The sequence below is a fragment of the Dama dama genome, chromosome 20 (assembly GCF_033118175.1).
Source record: "Dama dama isolate Ldn47 chromosome 20, ASM3311817v1, whole genome shotgun sequence".
NCBI classification, from domain to species: Eukaryota; Metazoa; Chordata; class Mammalia; order Artiodactyla; family Cervidae; genus Dama; species Dama dama.
Window position 1 is genome coordinate 78,272,474 of NC_083700.1, and position 16,631 is coordinate 78,289,104.

The 16,631-nt window shown below is 42.2% G+C and overlaps 1 protein-coding gene across 3 annotated transcripts in view; it reads right to left on the reverse strand.

Annotated features, from left to right (window-relative positions):
• Positions 1-7,744: 7,744 nt before the first annotated feature.
• CACHD1 (cache domain containing 1) overlaps positions 7,745-16,631 on the reverse strand; it is a 229,998-nt gene continuing 221,111 nt past the window's right edge. For all 3 annotated transcript variants that reach the window (XM_061121691.1, XM_061121692.1, XM_061121690.1), the window contains one exon: positions 7,745-9,513. In XM_061121691.1, coding sequence (XP_060977674.1) covers positions 9,275-9,513 — 239 coding nt within the window. In that variant the 3' untranslated portion in view covers positions 7,745-9,274. The remainder of the gene's footprint in view (positions 9,514-16,631) is intronic.

The following is a 16,631-nucleotide window of genomic DNA, read 5'->3' on the forward strand; positions in this document are numbered from 1 at the left end:
GGGGACTGAGGAGATGCATATTGGATGCAACTGGTTGAAGAGCATAGGGTTGGCTCTGGGAAGCAGCAGGTACCTTTCTTCCTCTGAGCACCCATTAAGTGAATGAGGTCTGGGGACTTCCCTGGTGGTCCAGAGGTTAAGACTTCCAGTGCAGGAGGCCTGGGTTTGATCCCTGGTCAGGGACTAGATCCTGCATCCCACAACTAAGAATCCATATGCTGCAACTAACAGATCCTTCCTGCTCCAATTAAAAAGGTTCTGCATGCTGCAACTATGACCCACTGCAGCCAAGTAAATAAATAAACAAAATATTTTATAAAAAGAGAGAATGAGGTCTGAAAGCCATTTTTTTTTTTTCCTGAAAGCCATTTTGATGCAAAGATGTGAGAGTTGTAGGACTTCCAGTGAAACAAGAGGGTAGAATGTGTGGCAGCTGCAGGGTGGCCATAGAACGCAGGGCTGGAGAATGTGGAAACGTTTTGAACGGGTTTTCAGGAGAGTGTACTGGATTGTAAACTGGGCCTGGGTAAAGGATTGCCAAGGAGCCCTGAAAGTCAAGAACATACCTTTGTCGCAGAGCCAGGCTTCTTGTTACATAATTTTTTTTTTTTTTCCAAAAGCACTAGCGCCAAAGTAAGAACTCAGGCAGTAATCCTGGTGGGTATAGTGTTACATAAAACACTTTAATCAAGCAGCACCCAGAAATAGAATGGGAAGAGTGTGAAAGAAATACAAGAAGTCTTATGAGAAGGATTTGAAAACCTTCCATATGTAAGCTCTTTCTTAAAGAAATGCTATTTAAAACTATACTGCATATTAGATAAGTTACTATTCATATAAATTAGCCAAAGAAATTACTTTTGCTCTTAGATATGAACTGGTGTAAAAAAAGTATTGTGATAATATATAGGTATCATTTTTAAAGGCCTGTCTACTAAAGATGCTAAATGAAGTAAATCAGACAGAAAAACAAATACTGAAATATTTTTTTAGACGTCAAACTCACAGAAAGAGAGTAGAAAAATGGTTGCAGTGGGCTGTTGGTGGAGGAAATAGAGAGGTTGGTAAAAGGATACAAAGCTTCAGTTTTATGATAAATAATGTCTGAGGACCTAATGGGTACCATAGTGACTATTTTGACCACAACAACTGAAATTTATTGAGTGAGTAGAATTTAAGTGTTGTTACCGTCACTTACCACCACAAAAGACAAATACCTGAGGTGATGCAAGTTAGCTAAGGGGAAATCCTTTCACAATGAATATGTATATAAAATCACCAAGATGCTCTCTTTAAATGTCTTACCATTTTATCTGCCAATTATATCTCAGTAACCCTGCCAATGCAGGAGACTTAAGAGATGCAGGTTTCATCCCTGGGTCAGGAAGATTCTTGAGGAGGGTATGGCAACCCACTTCAGTATTCTTGCCTGGAGAATCTCATGGGCAGAGAAGCCCAGTGGGCTACAGCGCATAGGGTTGCAAAGTGTCGGACACGACCGAAATGACTTAGCATGGCATACCTCAGTAAAGCTGAAAGAGGAAAATAAAAACCACACACACACATGCAAAGCATGAACAAAGACATACATTACATCAAGAAAGTCAGGTGTCTGGCCAGTTACCAGATGGCTGGAACATAGCAGAGGTATATGCAAGAGGTAGGCAGGATGAAACTTGTATGCAGGTCAAGAAGCAACAGTTAGAACTGAACATGGAACAATGGACTGGTTCCAAACTGGGAAAGGAGTACATCAAGGCTGTATATTGTCATCTTATTCATTTAACTTCTATGCAGAGTACATCATGTGAGATGCTGGGCTGGATGAAGCACAGCTGGAATCAAGTTTGCTGTGAGAAATATCAATAACCTCAGATATGCAGATGACCCTACCCTTATGGCAGAAAGCGAAGAGGAACTAAAGAGCCTCTTAATGAAAGTGAAAGAGGAGAGTGAAAAAGCTGGCTTAAAACTCAACATTCAGAAAACTAAGATCATGGCATCCAGTCCTATCACTTCATGGCAAATAGATGGGGAAACAATGGAAACAGTGAGAGACTATTTTCTTGGGCTCCAAAATCACTGCAGATGGTGATTGCAGCCATGAAATTAAAAGACACTTGCTCCTTGAAAGAAAAGCTATGACCAACCTAGACAGTGTATTAAAAAGCAGTGACATCAATTTTGCTGACAAAGGTCTGTATAGTCAAAGTTACAGTTTTCCAGTAGTCATGTATGGATGTGAGAGTTGGACCACAAGGAAAGCTGAGCACTGAAGAATTGATGCTTTTGAACTGTGGTGTTGGAGAAGACTCTTGAGAGTCCCTTGAACTGCAAGGAGATCAAACCAGTCAATACTGAAGGACATCAACCCGGAATATTCATTGGAAGGACAGATGCTGAAGCTGAAGCTCCAATACTTTGACCATTTGATGTGAAGAGCCAACTCATTAGAAAAGCTCCTGATGCTGGGAAAGATTGAAGGCAGGAGGAGAAGGGGATGACAGAGGACAAGATGGTTGCATCACTGACTCAATGGACATGAGTTTGAGCATGCTCTGGGAGATGGTGAAGGACAGGGAAACCTGGAGTGCTGCAGTCCCTGGGGTCACACAGAGTTGGACAGGATGAGCAACTGAACAACAACAAAGGCAGGATGAGGTTCTGAATATAAGCAGGATATGAACTATGGAGCACATTGCCAATAGAAGCCAGGAAAGAGGTAATGTTGAAAGTTCTTAAATGGTGCTGACTGATCAGAGTTAAAGCATATGAGTTAGTGCATGAGAACACCTTACCACGGTGACTGTCATGGAGCAAATGCTCCACGTGAGTCAAAGTCATCAGTAGTTACTGGGTGGGAATGTGCAGGATGAACTTCACATCTCTAGCCTTCTCACACCCAGCATACAGAACATCCCTTACTCTCCTTCCAAAACTTCCTGCTCCAGTCTCCTCAGCACAGAAAGTGATGCCACCATTGTGTGGTAATTGTTCAACCAGGAACCCCTGTCTCATCACTCTCCAGAACCAACCACCTCTGCCCCGTTTCTTCTTCCAAAATTATTTCCCACCACTTTGCTTTCCTTCATCTTTGATACTAACCTGCATTTCTCACCTAGACTTCTGTAATGGTTTTCTATCCAGATTTCCATTTCTGTTCCTTAACCCACAATAATTTTAAACTCAGGATGGTCTTTCACAAATATAGACTAGATAGCCTTTTTCTCCCTAAAAGATCCTATTGACTTCCCACTTACTTCAGGTCTTCTCTTCCATGGCCAACAGGATCCTGCCTTCCTATCTCTTCATCTTCACCACATTCCACTTCCCCTTTGCTGGCCAGTGCTCCAGATATGATGCTCTTTCCTATCCTAGGATCACTGCATGCTCTCCCCTCTGCTGGAAAGGTCAGCCTACCCACTGTCCCCTTGCCCTATTGTCTGACTCTTTCCCATTCTCAAGTAACAGCTTCAACATCACCCTCTTAAAGGCTCCCCATGAGCATCTAATCTAAAGCTGATTTTCTCCCTGCCCATACTCTCCCTCATGGCTTACTTTGTCCATCACCCTTCCTCAGCCTTTACAGCAAATAGCTATGTTTGAAATTTTACTCATACTTTTGTATTTTCTTGCTTAATGCTGATACTGATGTTCTCAGGTGCAGATATTATAAAGTCAACTCAAATGGTCTTATAAAAAGGACCCAGAAGGAGGGTGGGATTCAGATTAGATCACATCTTCTCTTATGTTGGAGGAATGCCTTATGTTGGGTTGCCTTAAGTCTAAGCTTATGATTCAATAAGTAGGATGAATTTATTATGATTGCAGTTGGATTAGTAGGAAATCCAACCCACTGATTTAGGTCATTTCCTGGAGTCACATTCACTGCTTCACAATAGAGGAAGAGTGGGAGCTAGCCCCATTACCCACTGACATCTCTGTGTTCATCGGGAGAGGGGATTGTTCTGTTCAATCCCTTCCTGCTCCTAGGGCAGTGCCAGACATGTTGTAGGAGCCCAGTGAATACTTGTTGAATGAATGAAAAATTGGAGAAGAGAGTCTAGGGAGCCAGGTTAGAGGCCACTGATTTGGCAGAGATATACAGATAGCTATAATAATAATATATAATATATACAATAATAACATATATAATCAGTCACAAAAAAAGGAAAAGAATGGATGAAGGTGAATGCTGTTTGTTGCTCAAAGACTCTGGATTTGGAGACTGACCAGATGTGAAATGAGAGGGAGTAAGGATGTCCAAGAGGTGCTGATCCTGGGGTCAGAGCCCCAGGTCTCCTTTGCTCTCACTTCAATGCTGCACCTTCTCAAGCAAGTAATGAAAAGGGGGCTGAGGACAGGACACTCTCAAATGGGGCAGATACTGCCCACCAAGAGGTGAAACGGAGTCTTGGCGGGGTAAAAGGAGTCAGGTGTTACAATGGCTTGCAGCCCTCCAAAGCTATGACAGATCTTACCCTCTGGTATTGCACTTCTCTTGTTAGGGTGAATTTTAATTAAATAAAATTTTCTTTTTAGGAGAGTTGCAATAATGACTTTTTAAAAGGTTAAGTTTGGCTTTCCTGGTGGTCTGTTGACTAAGGCTCCATGTTCCCAACGCAGGGGCATGGGTTTGATCCCTGGTCAGGGAACTAGATCCCATGTGCCACAATTAAAAATTTCACAGGATGCAACTGAAAGAAAAAAAAAAAAGATTCTGCATGCCACAGTGAAGATTCTGTATGCCACAACTAAGACCTGATACAGCCAAAGAAATAAATATTTTTAAGAAAGAAATACACAAATGCTGAAGAGCTTCCATCAACACAGTCATTTAAAAAAAAAGTTAAGAAACACTGAATTAAGGGAAGAAGCCTTAATTTGTAATTTAGGACTGAACAGAGAGGTTGGAGGAAAACCAGAATAATCTCAGGTGTCTATATGTCTACATATATTGATACACACACATGTTGGCTATTAAACAGATCATCTTATATAGTTATAATAGCCACAGAGATATGTTTTTCAACTATTTTACTGAAAGATTAGAAAAAATTCTGAATACAGCATTGATTTCAGGCAGGAAAATTACCACGCCTCTGTTCACAGAGGACAAAGATGACACTAGGCTGTTCTGTTTGATTTTTCTAGCATAAATGTATTCTAAAAAGTGTAATCATTACAGCAGGCCATTGCCACAGAGAAACGAGCTTAAGTGATCTTCCAGGACTTCCCACATACTAGTCACTCTAACAGGCAAAATAAACCTGTCAGAGTAAACTGCACAGTCTTTCGAATGACAATATTAATAAGGTTTAGCTGAACATCCAAATTCTATCAAGAAGTAGAGTGAGGAAAAACTGCCACACATTCCCCGAAGGAAAGGCACCCAAAAAGCAGATGAACATCTGCCACAAGAACTGGTATGAGCCTGAACAGTGTTTTGTTGGGCCCGCAAATATGAGATTCCTTGTCTAGCTGTGTAAAATAACCCGGAACACCCTTAGCTCTTGGTTCTTGTCTGCACTGACAAGCAAGGTTGCCTACGGATGGAAAGAGGCCTTTGTGAATGAGAGGGATTAATGGGATCCCCCTCATTTCCTGGATGTCAGGAGAGACTTGTTTAACAAGCAATATAACAACCCATAGAATGGGAGAAAATATTTTGCAAATGAAGCAGCTGAGAAGGGATTAATATCCAAAATATACAAATAGTTCATGAAGCTCAATATCAAAAAGACAAACAGCGCAATCGAAAACTGGGTGGAAGATCTAAATACACATTTCTCCAAAGAAGACATACAGATGGCCAAGAGGCACATGAAAAAATGCTCGACACCACTCATTATTAGAGAAATTAAAATCAAAACTACAGTGAGGACTTCCCTGGTGATGCAGTGGACAAGAATCTACCCGCCAGTGCAAATTTGATCCCTGGTCTGGGAAGATTCCACATGCCATGCAGCAACTAAATCCATGAGCCGCAACTACCGAGCCTGAGTGTTGCAACGACTGAAGCCTGTGCTCCTAGAGTCTGTGTTCTGCAGCAAGCCACCACAGCGAGAAGCCTGTGCCCCGCAGTTAGGGAGTGGCCCCACTCACCACAGCTAGGGAAAGCCTGTGTGTAGTCATGAAGACCCAGCAGAGCCAAAAACACAAAGACAAAAACACAACTACAATGAGGTTATCACCCCACTTAGGTCACAGTGGCTACCACCAAAAAATCTACAAACAGTAAGTGCTGGAGAGGGTATGGAGAAAACGGAACCCTCCTACACTGCTGGTGGGAATGTAAATTGGTACGCCGCTGTGGAGAACAGTATGGAGGTTTCTTAACAAACTAAAAATAGAGCTACCATATGATCCAGCAATCCCACTCCTGGGCATATATATGGATAAAACCATAATTCAAAGAGATAATATACCTTAAATGTTCATTGCAGCACTATTTACAATAGCCAGGACATGGAAGCAATACAACATCCATTGATGGGGGAACGGATAAAGATGTGGTACATATACACAATGGAATGTTACTCAGCCATAAAAAGAATGTAATAATGCCATTTTACAGCAACATGGATGGACTGAGAGATTGTCATACTGAGGGACGTAAGACAGAGGAAGACAAATATATGATATTGCTTATATGTGGAATCTAAGAAAAAATGGTACAAATGAACCTATTGAAAAAATAGAATCACAGAAGTCACCAAGGGAGAAAGTGAGGAGGAGGGATGAGCTGGGAGACTGGGGTTGATACACACACACACACTCTATATATAAAGTAGTAAGAACCTACTGTATAGCACAGGGAACTCTACTCAGGACCCTGTAATGGCCTATACGGGAATAGAATCAAGAATGTGTGTGTGTGTGTGTGTGTGTGTGTGTGTGTGTCTGATTCACTTTGCTGTATAATAGAAACACCAAAAAACAAAGCAAAACAGACAAAAAATAAGCAATATAATCTGGGCAAAGGAGCCAATATTGATTGCCCTGATCACAAGTTTCCAAAACCATATATTTCCTTTTAAATAACAATGAAAATGCAAACAAGAAATATTTAAACATTATATGCAATACTTGAGAAGAGAAAAGGTAACTTAGAAGATCAAAACTTCAACCCAAACCTCACAAACCTGTATGTCATATATTCCAGGAACTGCAAAACTCAAAGTTGTGTTCTTATTCAAGTAGAAGCATTCACTTACTTTCCCCAAAAGTTCATGATGGGGAGAGTCTTCTCAAAGACTCACAAAATACATTTTTCTCATTGTCTTTGAGTAGGCTGTCCATATCTTATTTTTTAAGCTTGAAGTTTTGTGATTCTTTTCTTGAAAATAACCAAGTTCCCCCTCTATCAAGGTGTCATAACACAAAGGTTCTCAACTTGAGAAAAGACCCCAGTGTTCCACGGAGAGATTTAATATCCTGGGAAGACAGGACAGTCATTTATCCCCCAGAAATTTGAGAGGAGTCATTTATTTATTATTAATGACACAAATTTAGATGCTCAGAAAGGGGGAGCTACGTTCCACACATTTTATTTGCTTTTAATTTTAACCCATTAGAGTCTTAAATTTCTTTGCATATTCAAGATGGTCAGGAAGGCTCTGAAGTTGACAGTGACACTGAAAGGAGGCCTCCTTTCAGTTTGACAACTGATCTGCTAGGTTCAAGTGAATGTAATTTGCCCTGAGGCATGAGCCAGTGGTCCAATAAGAAATCACTACAGCCATTGAAACTGTCCATTCATACAGTTTATTTCACTAGGCTGCAATTTTATACACAGTATGAAGAGGTTTCCTGATAGCACACATATAGTTTACTTTCTGTACTGTTGAAGAACCAATTTTTTTTTTTTACATTATATCATAACACCCTATCATTAAAACATTATTCAGTGAATTTTTTTCCAACTACATATAAATGGAGATTTACCACACACACGGTGCAAGAATGTCTTTATAACATATCTGGATCACAAAATGTGAATCTAAAATACATCACTGTAATTAGAACACTACTTTAAAATTACAATGCCCCATGTTATATCAGCCAGATTTGATGAACCCCTGTGTACCTCACAAAGCAGTTGTGGATATCCATAAAGATAGGTGGACATCTTCTTGGGTAACTGGCAGCAGCTTTTAACTATGATTTCAAAAGAAATCTTTAAGAATGAAAATTCTGAATTTGAAAAACTTCTTTTATGTGTTCAATATTCTCAGAATCAAAATGGGACATTAAAAAATTTATAGTCTTTAAAACAAGGAGAATAAATCCAACCCTCCTTTAGCTGAAAGGCTGGCATTGTAATATTAGGTTTCGTAGAAACCTAAGGAAAGAACTGTATGGGAAGTGGAAATGAGTTAAAAAGAAACATAAAATTTCTCTGAAAGCTTCCTGGACTGCCCCTCCCCACCTCTGTCAAACAGAGAAAGAATACTGCTTTGCAAATCAAGATGTATTTCCATGACATGATGTTCTAAAGAAAATGTATGCAAACAAGTCAGAGAGAAAGATTTCTTCATTTTCCTTTTTTTTTTTTTTTTGGTGGAGTGAGGCAGTGGGATGGTATCCATTAAATAAGAACTAGAACTTCTGAATCAAAAAACCACTTTAATACACACAAAACAGCTAGGAATAATTGCTGAAAATTTCTCATGTGTTTCCTTTTCTTTCTCCCAAAGTTTGAGAATGTTTTGAAAGTTCAATAAATAGTAGAAAAATAATCCTTTACTTAGAAATTTTGAGATGCATCGTTTAGAGCTTAGTATGAGTTCCGTACAGCAAGTGTGGCATCTAGGTACCGCTAAGAAACCAGGTGAAGTCTTCTAAGACACACTTCTCTCTGCCTCTGCCACGTTCTCAGTCTCCGGGGGAGCAGACCTCTCTTTTCTTCCAGTTAAGGAGAGCAGAATGTTTCTGGCTCCTCGGAACATTCCTCTGGCTCAGCTTAACCGAGGTTCCCAAAGTTTCATTTATAGGTTCCGGCTCTGTTTAGAGGTTTGTGTCTGTTCATTCCGTTGGTGTTATGGCAGGTTCATTAATCAGACTTCTTTCCCCTCCATTTCACAACCAGCCACGCATCTTCACAAATGTGGTGCTGTGGCTGTTGCACTTGTTTGGAAACATGCTCACAGGCAGGAAGGTGAGTTCACTGACTCTGGACAGAGCACGGACACGAGAGGACTGGATGCTGGCTCTTCTTCCCTCCAGAACATTCTGTGGCTCCCGGACCTCGTCTTCTGACGGAGCCGAGGGGTTAGCACTCGGCGTCCACAGTATGCACGGTCACGGCCGCCTGCAGATGGTGGCTGTGATGCAGCGTCGGGTGATGCAGGCGGTAGTGGTGGAACTTATGACTCAGGAGCGCGGCGGTCTGGGGTGGCGTGTCCAGCTCCAAATCCTCATCGTGGTTTCCCACGTCCACCCCGGCCGACAAGGGGTCACTGGTGCACGGAGGGTTTTCGCTGTCTTCCTGTGGGCTCATGGTGCTGTAACCTGGAAAATGAACACAACAAATAGGCAGCTGAGGAGGGAGGAGATGTCCTGGCAGATTTCTGCAGGCACTGGGAGGCGCTCCTACCTTTGGACTATGTTAAGTGCCAATGTTTGCAGGCTGCCAGCAGACCCTGAAGTGACTTACTTTTAAAGAGATCTTTCGTTAGTTGTTGTCTTAAAGCAATTACACAATAAATACATAATTATTTAAAACAATATAAACAAGAACCCTTTCCCCCAATCCCCTAAACCAACAAAACAAAACTGAAAATCATCCCAATTTTTTCTGATCCACAGATCACCACAATTGACATTTGGGGAAACAACTTTCTATAGTTTTCCCTGAGATAAGACTATTTTTTACTTTAAAGAGGAGGGGGAAAAAAAAAAAAAAAAGGCAGCTTCAAAACGCCTGAATGTGATATCACAGTGAGAACAAAGACAGCTGCCACCATGCCAGCCCTGGTGTCATGTAATCTCTACACACCAACAAGGCATGTATTTTAAAATCCATTTTATAGGTGAGGGAAGCGACAATCAGAGAGGTTAATAAACTTGCCTGAGTTTCAGTCCCTAACAAAACACTAACTCCACAGACACCCACAGCAACTAGCAAAGGAATCAGCTATTCTTTGTATAAGCTCATTCACTGTATTTAAAGATTAATTTCTCTTGGTATTCTAAGTAATACATGTTTCAAAAGAAAATGCCCTTGCTGATCAAAGGATTCCATTCCAAGAACCTTGGCATGTTTTTAAATATTGCAAAAAAAAAAAAAAAAAACCCTTCAAGAATTTTGAGAAGTGACAGCTCGTTAATATTTCTGCTGAATCTACAGTTAGCATCAATCAACACTTACCCGTGGGTAGTGCTAGTCACATTCGTGGCTGCAAAATTGACATGCTTGCATACAGCCAAGCAGGAATAGTTTGTGGTTGAAAATGTTATGCTCCGTGTGAAAATGAGAAAGGCAATTCTCAGTCCTCAATGAAATGTTCAAACGACAGAATTCTTTCATTCCAACTCAACAAATATTTACTGGGCATCTAGCTTGTATAAGACACTGTGCCGGGCACTGTAGGAAACCTGGAGATGAAAACCTGATCCCTTGTACAAGGAGTTCATTTGCTAGTGCTCGAGAAATAAAACAAGTACAAGCATAGCTCAGTCCAATGATTCATTTATCAAAGACCAGCAGGAGGCTGAAAGGAAAGACTATGAAACATGAATAAGAGATGTCTATTTTCCTTAAGGATTTCACCACCGAGTAAGAGATAGGCATGTACAAAGTTAGGCGTATTCTAGTGAAGATCATCATAAGTGTTCTAATGGAGGTTTAATTGAAACCCAGCATGTACTGTTATGTCTGACTCTTTTGTGACCCCATGGACTATAGCCCACCAACCTCTTCTGTCCATGGGATTCTCTAGGTAAGAATACTGGAGTGGATTGTCATTCTCTCCTCCAGGGGATCTTTTAGATCCAGGGATTGAACGTGCATCTCCTGCACTGCAGGCAGATTCTTAACCAGACTGGGAAAGTTTCACAGAACAACTCATATTTTAGTTGGGCTGTAAGGGATGAGTAGGAGTTTGGTGAAGTGGATAGGAGCATGGGAACAGAAGAGAGTGGCCAAGAGGACACACGACCATTCCTATACCATGCGGCTAAGATGAGTGCTAGCAGGTAGCTATAGGAGGGATTTAAATTTACAAGGTTTTGAGCAGATCAGAAAAATAGCACGATCATTTTTGTATTTTAAAAGCAGAGTTATGGTGGAAATTTGGAGGTTGACTCAAAAGGAGAGTGAGGGAGGCAGTTAAGAGGTTATTGCCACAGCCTGAGTAAGAGATGTTGAGTTAAAAGTATGGGATTGGACAGACATCTCTGGGGTGGAAAAACAATAGAAGTTCATCAGAAATTTGATGTGGGGGACCTGGGGGTGACTGGACAGCAACTTACTGTTAGGATGATGAGAGAGGGAGACTCCAAGATCCTGAGTCTCGGGGAAGCAAATGAATTTTGTTTTTGCACATCTTGATTTTTAGCATCTATGAATAACATATGTAGAGATACCCAGCCAGAAAAACAAGTCAGGGCAGGAGGTGAGTTCGTTGCTGTTTGCCTGTGATTACTGAGTGCCCTCTTGGTGCCTGATGCCAGGCTAGGGGCTCCACAGAAAAGGGGTAAGGTGAGGCTCCAACTCCCGAGAAGCCCACAGTCAAGAAGGGGAAATACAGGTACAAAACCAGAGGTACCCCAAAGAAATACCAACGCTGACTTGACTTAGGATCTTGGAGGAAGTGATATTCAAGGTGACCCTCATGGGAGAGAGGGATTTCTAGATAAAGAAAGGGGTGGAAAGTAATACAGGCAGGGAGAGGAGCATATGCAAAGATGCAGCAGACAGAAAGGCTCCGTGGATTTGAGGAATGGGGAAGAGCTTCATGTGCGAGAGAAGGAGTGAGAGATGAATCTGGACAGGCAGGCTGAGACCAGATCAGGGAGGGTGGTCAAAGAGCTGGGGGGAAAGGTGGATGGCAATGACAGAACGTGTGCTTTAAGATGATCCCTTGTGGCAATGAGGAGGTTGGTAGGAAGGAAGGAGGGCTCCGAGGCTCAGAGTACAGGGGGCTGAGCATTGGCCGGAGGAGACGGCAGGGCCCTGAAGTGAAATATTAGCTTTGTTTCAGTGGAGCAAGCTGCTGTTCAAATTCAGGGCAGGGTAGCCTCTGGTGACCACATGGACATTCTGGAGCCAAAGAGGGTTAACATCCTCAAGGTTTCTCGGTTCAGATGCTGGGGGAACAGAGATGCTTTTTCCCCAAGATGAAAAGATCAGGAGCCAGAATGAGCTCCTCAGATTTGGTAGTGCCAAGCCTCAGTTATAGATGTTCTACACGTAAGAGACCAAAGTACTAGAAAATACATTTCCGCAAAATCTCAGTGTCTGTGTCGATTATTTTTGGCCAACATTTAGTGCTAGGCTGTCTTTATCTTGCCTCCAAATACCTCCTGGAAGCCTTCCTGTCTCGCTCATTTACAGGCATCCATTGTAATGATAGTTGATTTCCACATTCGTGGTGTAAAATTCATAGTGGTCCCTCTGCGTCTGCCTTGCCCTCCCCCACTTCCCTCATCACTGTGCTTCATGTTCCTTCATGAAGGTCTTTTCTGGGAAACCTTCCCAACCACCACCCACCCCACCCAGTCATACCAACCCACAGGAGTTCTGGTGGCCCTTCTGTGATGTCAAATGGTATTCTCTGCAATCCCTAGCTTAGATTTTACCATATTACAAAAAACATAGGACCGTCTTGTCTATTAGAAAACTCTTAAAGTGCAAGGGCTTAGGCCTCACATAAAGCAGGTGTTTAATTAAAAAAAAAAATTTCACAAAATTTTTAGTCATCTTTGGTTTTGCCTGGTGTGACATTTACCAGTCTCATCTAATATTAAAGACATTCTAGGACTCACTAGGCCCTGCCTGGAGCTCTGACTTAAAGAGTCTGGGTGCTCTGAACCTGGCTGGTCACAGACCCAGGGGATTGATGACGGTGTAGGCAATTCGGGGGCATCAGCATTTTCTGATCAGAACCCCAGCAGAGATCCTTCCAGAGGGAACCACTCACTCTGGAGAAATCCTGTTTTATTTGCTCAGTGGGACATATTGCTCAACCCCTCTGTAACTTAGGCTTTCTCTTATCTCAATAATTAATGGAAATCTGGAGGGAGGGAGTTGTGGAGAAGCAGGAGGAAGCCAAACACATGGTGTCACTTAGCAAATTAATTGAGTGTTTATTCAGTGCCAGGCAATTCTGTGCAGTGCTGGGAACAGTGATGCATAAGACAGACGTGGTCTGTGACTCATGGAGGAGGCAGCACTATTTAAAACACAGAGGATATATACAAATAACTTTCAAAGAAAGATTTCTTTACTATCCAAAGGTATATGTACAGAAATTCTTGCAAAGATTTTTCAAGGGAAAACAGGCAATAGGAAGGAGGCCAGGCATCACTCAGGAATAAACGAGCCAAATTAGGCTTTTGCTCTTCGGTTTTCTGTTAATATATATACCCCCTGATTCCTAAGAAAGCTCTCTTGATGTCAAGGGATGTTAGGTCCCTCTGGGGACTCACTCACCACCTTGTGGTCACAGAGAGTAACTGCAGGAGAATAACTGCACCTCTAGAAAATAGCTTTGCTTATTTTGCAACCAAAATTTTCAAGGTTCAGCATTAGTGTTTTAAGTCTTTTGGCATTTACTTCACTAGGAGAAAATTTCCCTTTTGTAAAGAAAAAATATTCCTTAATATACATTTGAGTAATGTTTCTAATGAGATGGTAACTAAAACACAGATTCACAAGGAATAAATACATACCATTGGTTTTTAACTTAAAATGCTTCAACCTTTCAAAACCGTTCTTATTTTGAGTGTTTAAGATAAAAATTAAAATCATATTCCTTTAAAATACGAAACTTTGTTGGCAACGTGAAAGATTTCTAGTTAAAAATGCAGCCTGGAGTCTCCAAGTGTAGCTTGACAGCATGTAGTTTTAATTCTAGTAATATCACCACTCTGAACCACACCCAGAAGTCTTGTCTGTTCAATACTTATATATTTATATATTATATTCTTTTGAGGTTTCCTTTTGTGCCTCAGACCCGAAGACTCATGTGTAAGTAAGCTCACGGGGTACCAAAGAACCATGGCATGACCAGTTCAAGGGTGAGCACCAGTGTCCCTTCACCTCACCGCCCTGGGTCTCACATGATTTACTTGCAGATAAAAGTGAACCCTGTTCCCATCTTCTTCTTTGTTCCACTTCTTTAAGGGAACTGTCATATTCAGCCTTTTCTCAATTTTGTGAATACATGCATGCATTTGTAGTTTCTTGCTGGATTACCAATTCTTTGAGGGCAGAACGGGTGTGGAGGTGAGGAGGTCAGGCTCTGAGCTCATGCCTGGCCGTGTGTTATCTCATTTCATCCTCACGACAACCTTACCGGGGGTGCTTTCTAATCCCCTTTTAATTATTAGGAAACCGAGGTCTAAGTAGTTTCACTGAGGTCTCGCCATTTGGAAAGAAAGGGAGAGGTGGGACTCCAAGTGAGTTCTGCTTGACCTGTCATATATGAGCTGCTCTGTACCAGGCTGCCTGGCAGAAATAAGACCACCCCTCTCCCACCACGCTCCTCCAGGCCAAGCAAACAGCAGATGCCTGATACATTCACCAAACAGGAGAACACGGGCATGAGTGTCTCGTGCCACAAAACCACTATTAGTGGATCAGATTTCTGCTTAATGTGTACCTGCGGCTTATCCTCTAGGCACCACGGGGATGTTAGCTTGATGTCACTTTTAGTGACCCACCATACAGGTTCAGGGATATGACAGCACTTGGTTAAATGCTACTGATTTTGTGGTGTATTTGGAATTACCTGGAATGTCAGTGTCTTCCGCTCCTTTTGGTGTTGTATTCTGTCTGCACGAGAAACTATTTTTCATTCCTTGGGGATAACAGGGATCCAATTATTGTGAAAAATGAAAGAAAGGAAGCCCTTCGCTAGATTCCTCGGCTTTTAGACACTGACACGGCACTACGCCTTTTATCTCAGCTGTTGCTTCATGTGCCATTTTACTAAGACAATGGGAGGGCTAATGCAGCATTGGAAATGTCATTCAGAATTCCAGTTTTGTACTGAAGTTGTTTCTACCAGTGAGGGCGGTAGGGGGAGGAGGGTGGAGAGAAAGAGGGGGATGGGCAGAGGAAAGGAGGGTGGAGGGAGGGAAGGCGATAGAGACACAGAGAGGGAATGGAGAGGAGAGAGGGAGAGGACTCAGTATTTCTGCTGAATAAGAAATTCTTTCTGTTGAACTTTAGTAGCCTCAAACCTGTTTTATTATTCAAAGGAGAAGCACAGAACTGCCTGGCAGAATGAAATTTATGCAGGTTCAAAGGTTTTTCTGGAAAAAAGGCAGAAAGTCAAAGAAGCTGAGAAATTTAAGTTCTGCTTTGACTCTCCATAGAAACCTGAAGGTTCTATTTAGTTAGTGGGAACAATGTCATTCAGAGCCCAAATTAAGAGTCCCTGGTTTACAAATCAGAGCTCTGCCTTCTCCAGTTTTCCAAAGGGATTCAGAAGACCTGGCTGTCATGCAAAAGGCAGCATTGGTTGCTCTAGCGAATATCCCCTTCTGCATTTTTTAGCACAGGTGTGGAAGCACACTGCTTGAAGACTTTTTTTTCAGGGTAGATGTGGAGAAAGCAGAATAAAAAAGCACCAATGCATTATTTATGCATTGATAAAAAGACCTGATTCTGGGAAGAAAAGAAAGATTTCTGGAAAATGGAACAGGTATATAAAAAAACAAAAAGGCCTGACAATTACAGGAAAGGATCTACACTTATATTTCTGTGGAATGGGGACAGAACTGCCTAGACAGTGGGACACAGCTGTTGCTCTCTGTGACAACAAGCCGCAGGGACACTGGGAAGGTGAGATGGTACGTGGTGGCCACGCCACTGGCACAGCCGTGGACTTAGCACCCAGAGTCTCTCTCACAACTCAGCGCCTATCCTTCCTGAGCATCTAACAGGCACCAGATGCACCTCCATGACTTTGCACACACTAGCCCCTTTGCCTCTAAAAGCCTTTACCTCTCCGTTTTCTTGAATCATCCTTCAAGGCCCAGGGTAAGTGTTGTTTCTTTGGTAAAGCCTTCCCAGGGCCGGGGGATACCAGCTGAGAGTGTGGACTCTCTCCAGGTCCCGAGAGTATGTGGCCAAGAGAGCCCTTAACAATCCTGCTGTTTGCCAACAAGCCTCACGGGGCCAGTAGGATCTAAGAAGATGCTGATTCACTGAGAACCAAGTCGGGTGGTAAGCCGCTACCACTGAAATAATCTGAACCCTTCTTCATGGAGAAAACCCAGGGGGTCATCTGTGTGCCCAGAGGTTATCTGACGTATGCCTGGGAATGCTGAGCCATAAGCCAAAATCTCTTGGGGGCTCTTGTAAAGGTGTCATGTTGGAATGTGGCTTTTTGGAAAACTATGTCAAAATGATTTATTCGAGTACAGAGTAGGAAAGAAGAAAGGGTGGGTGTGAGTAC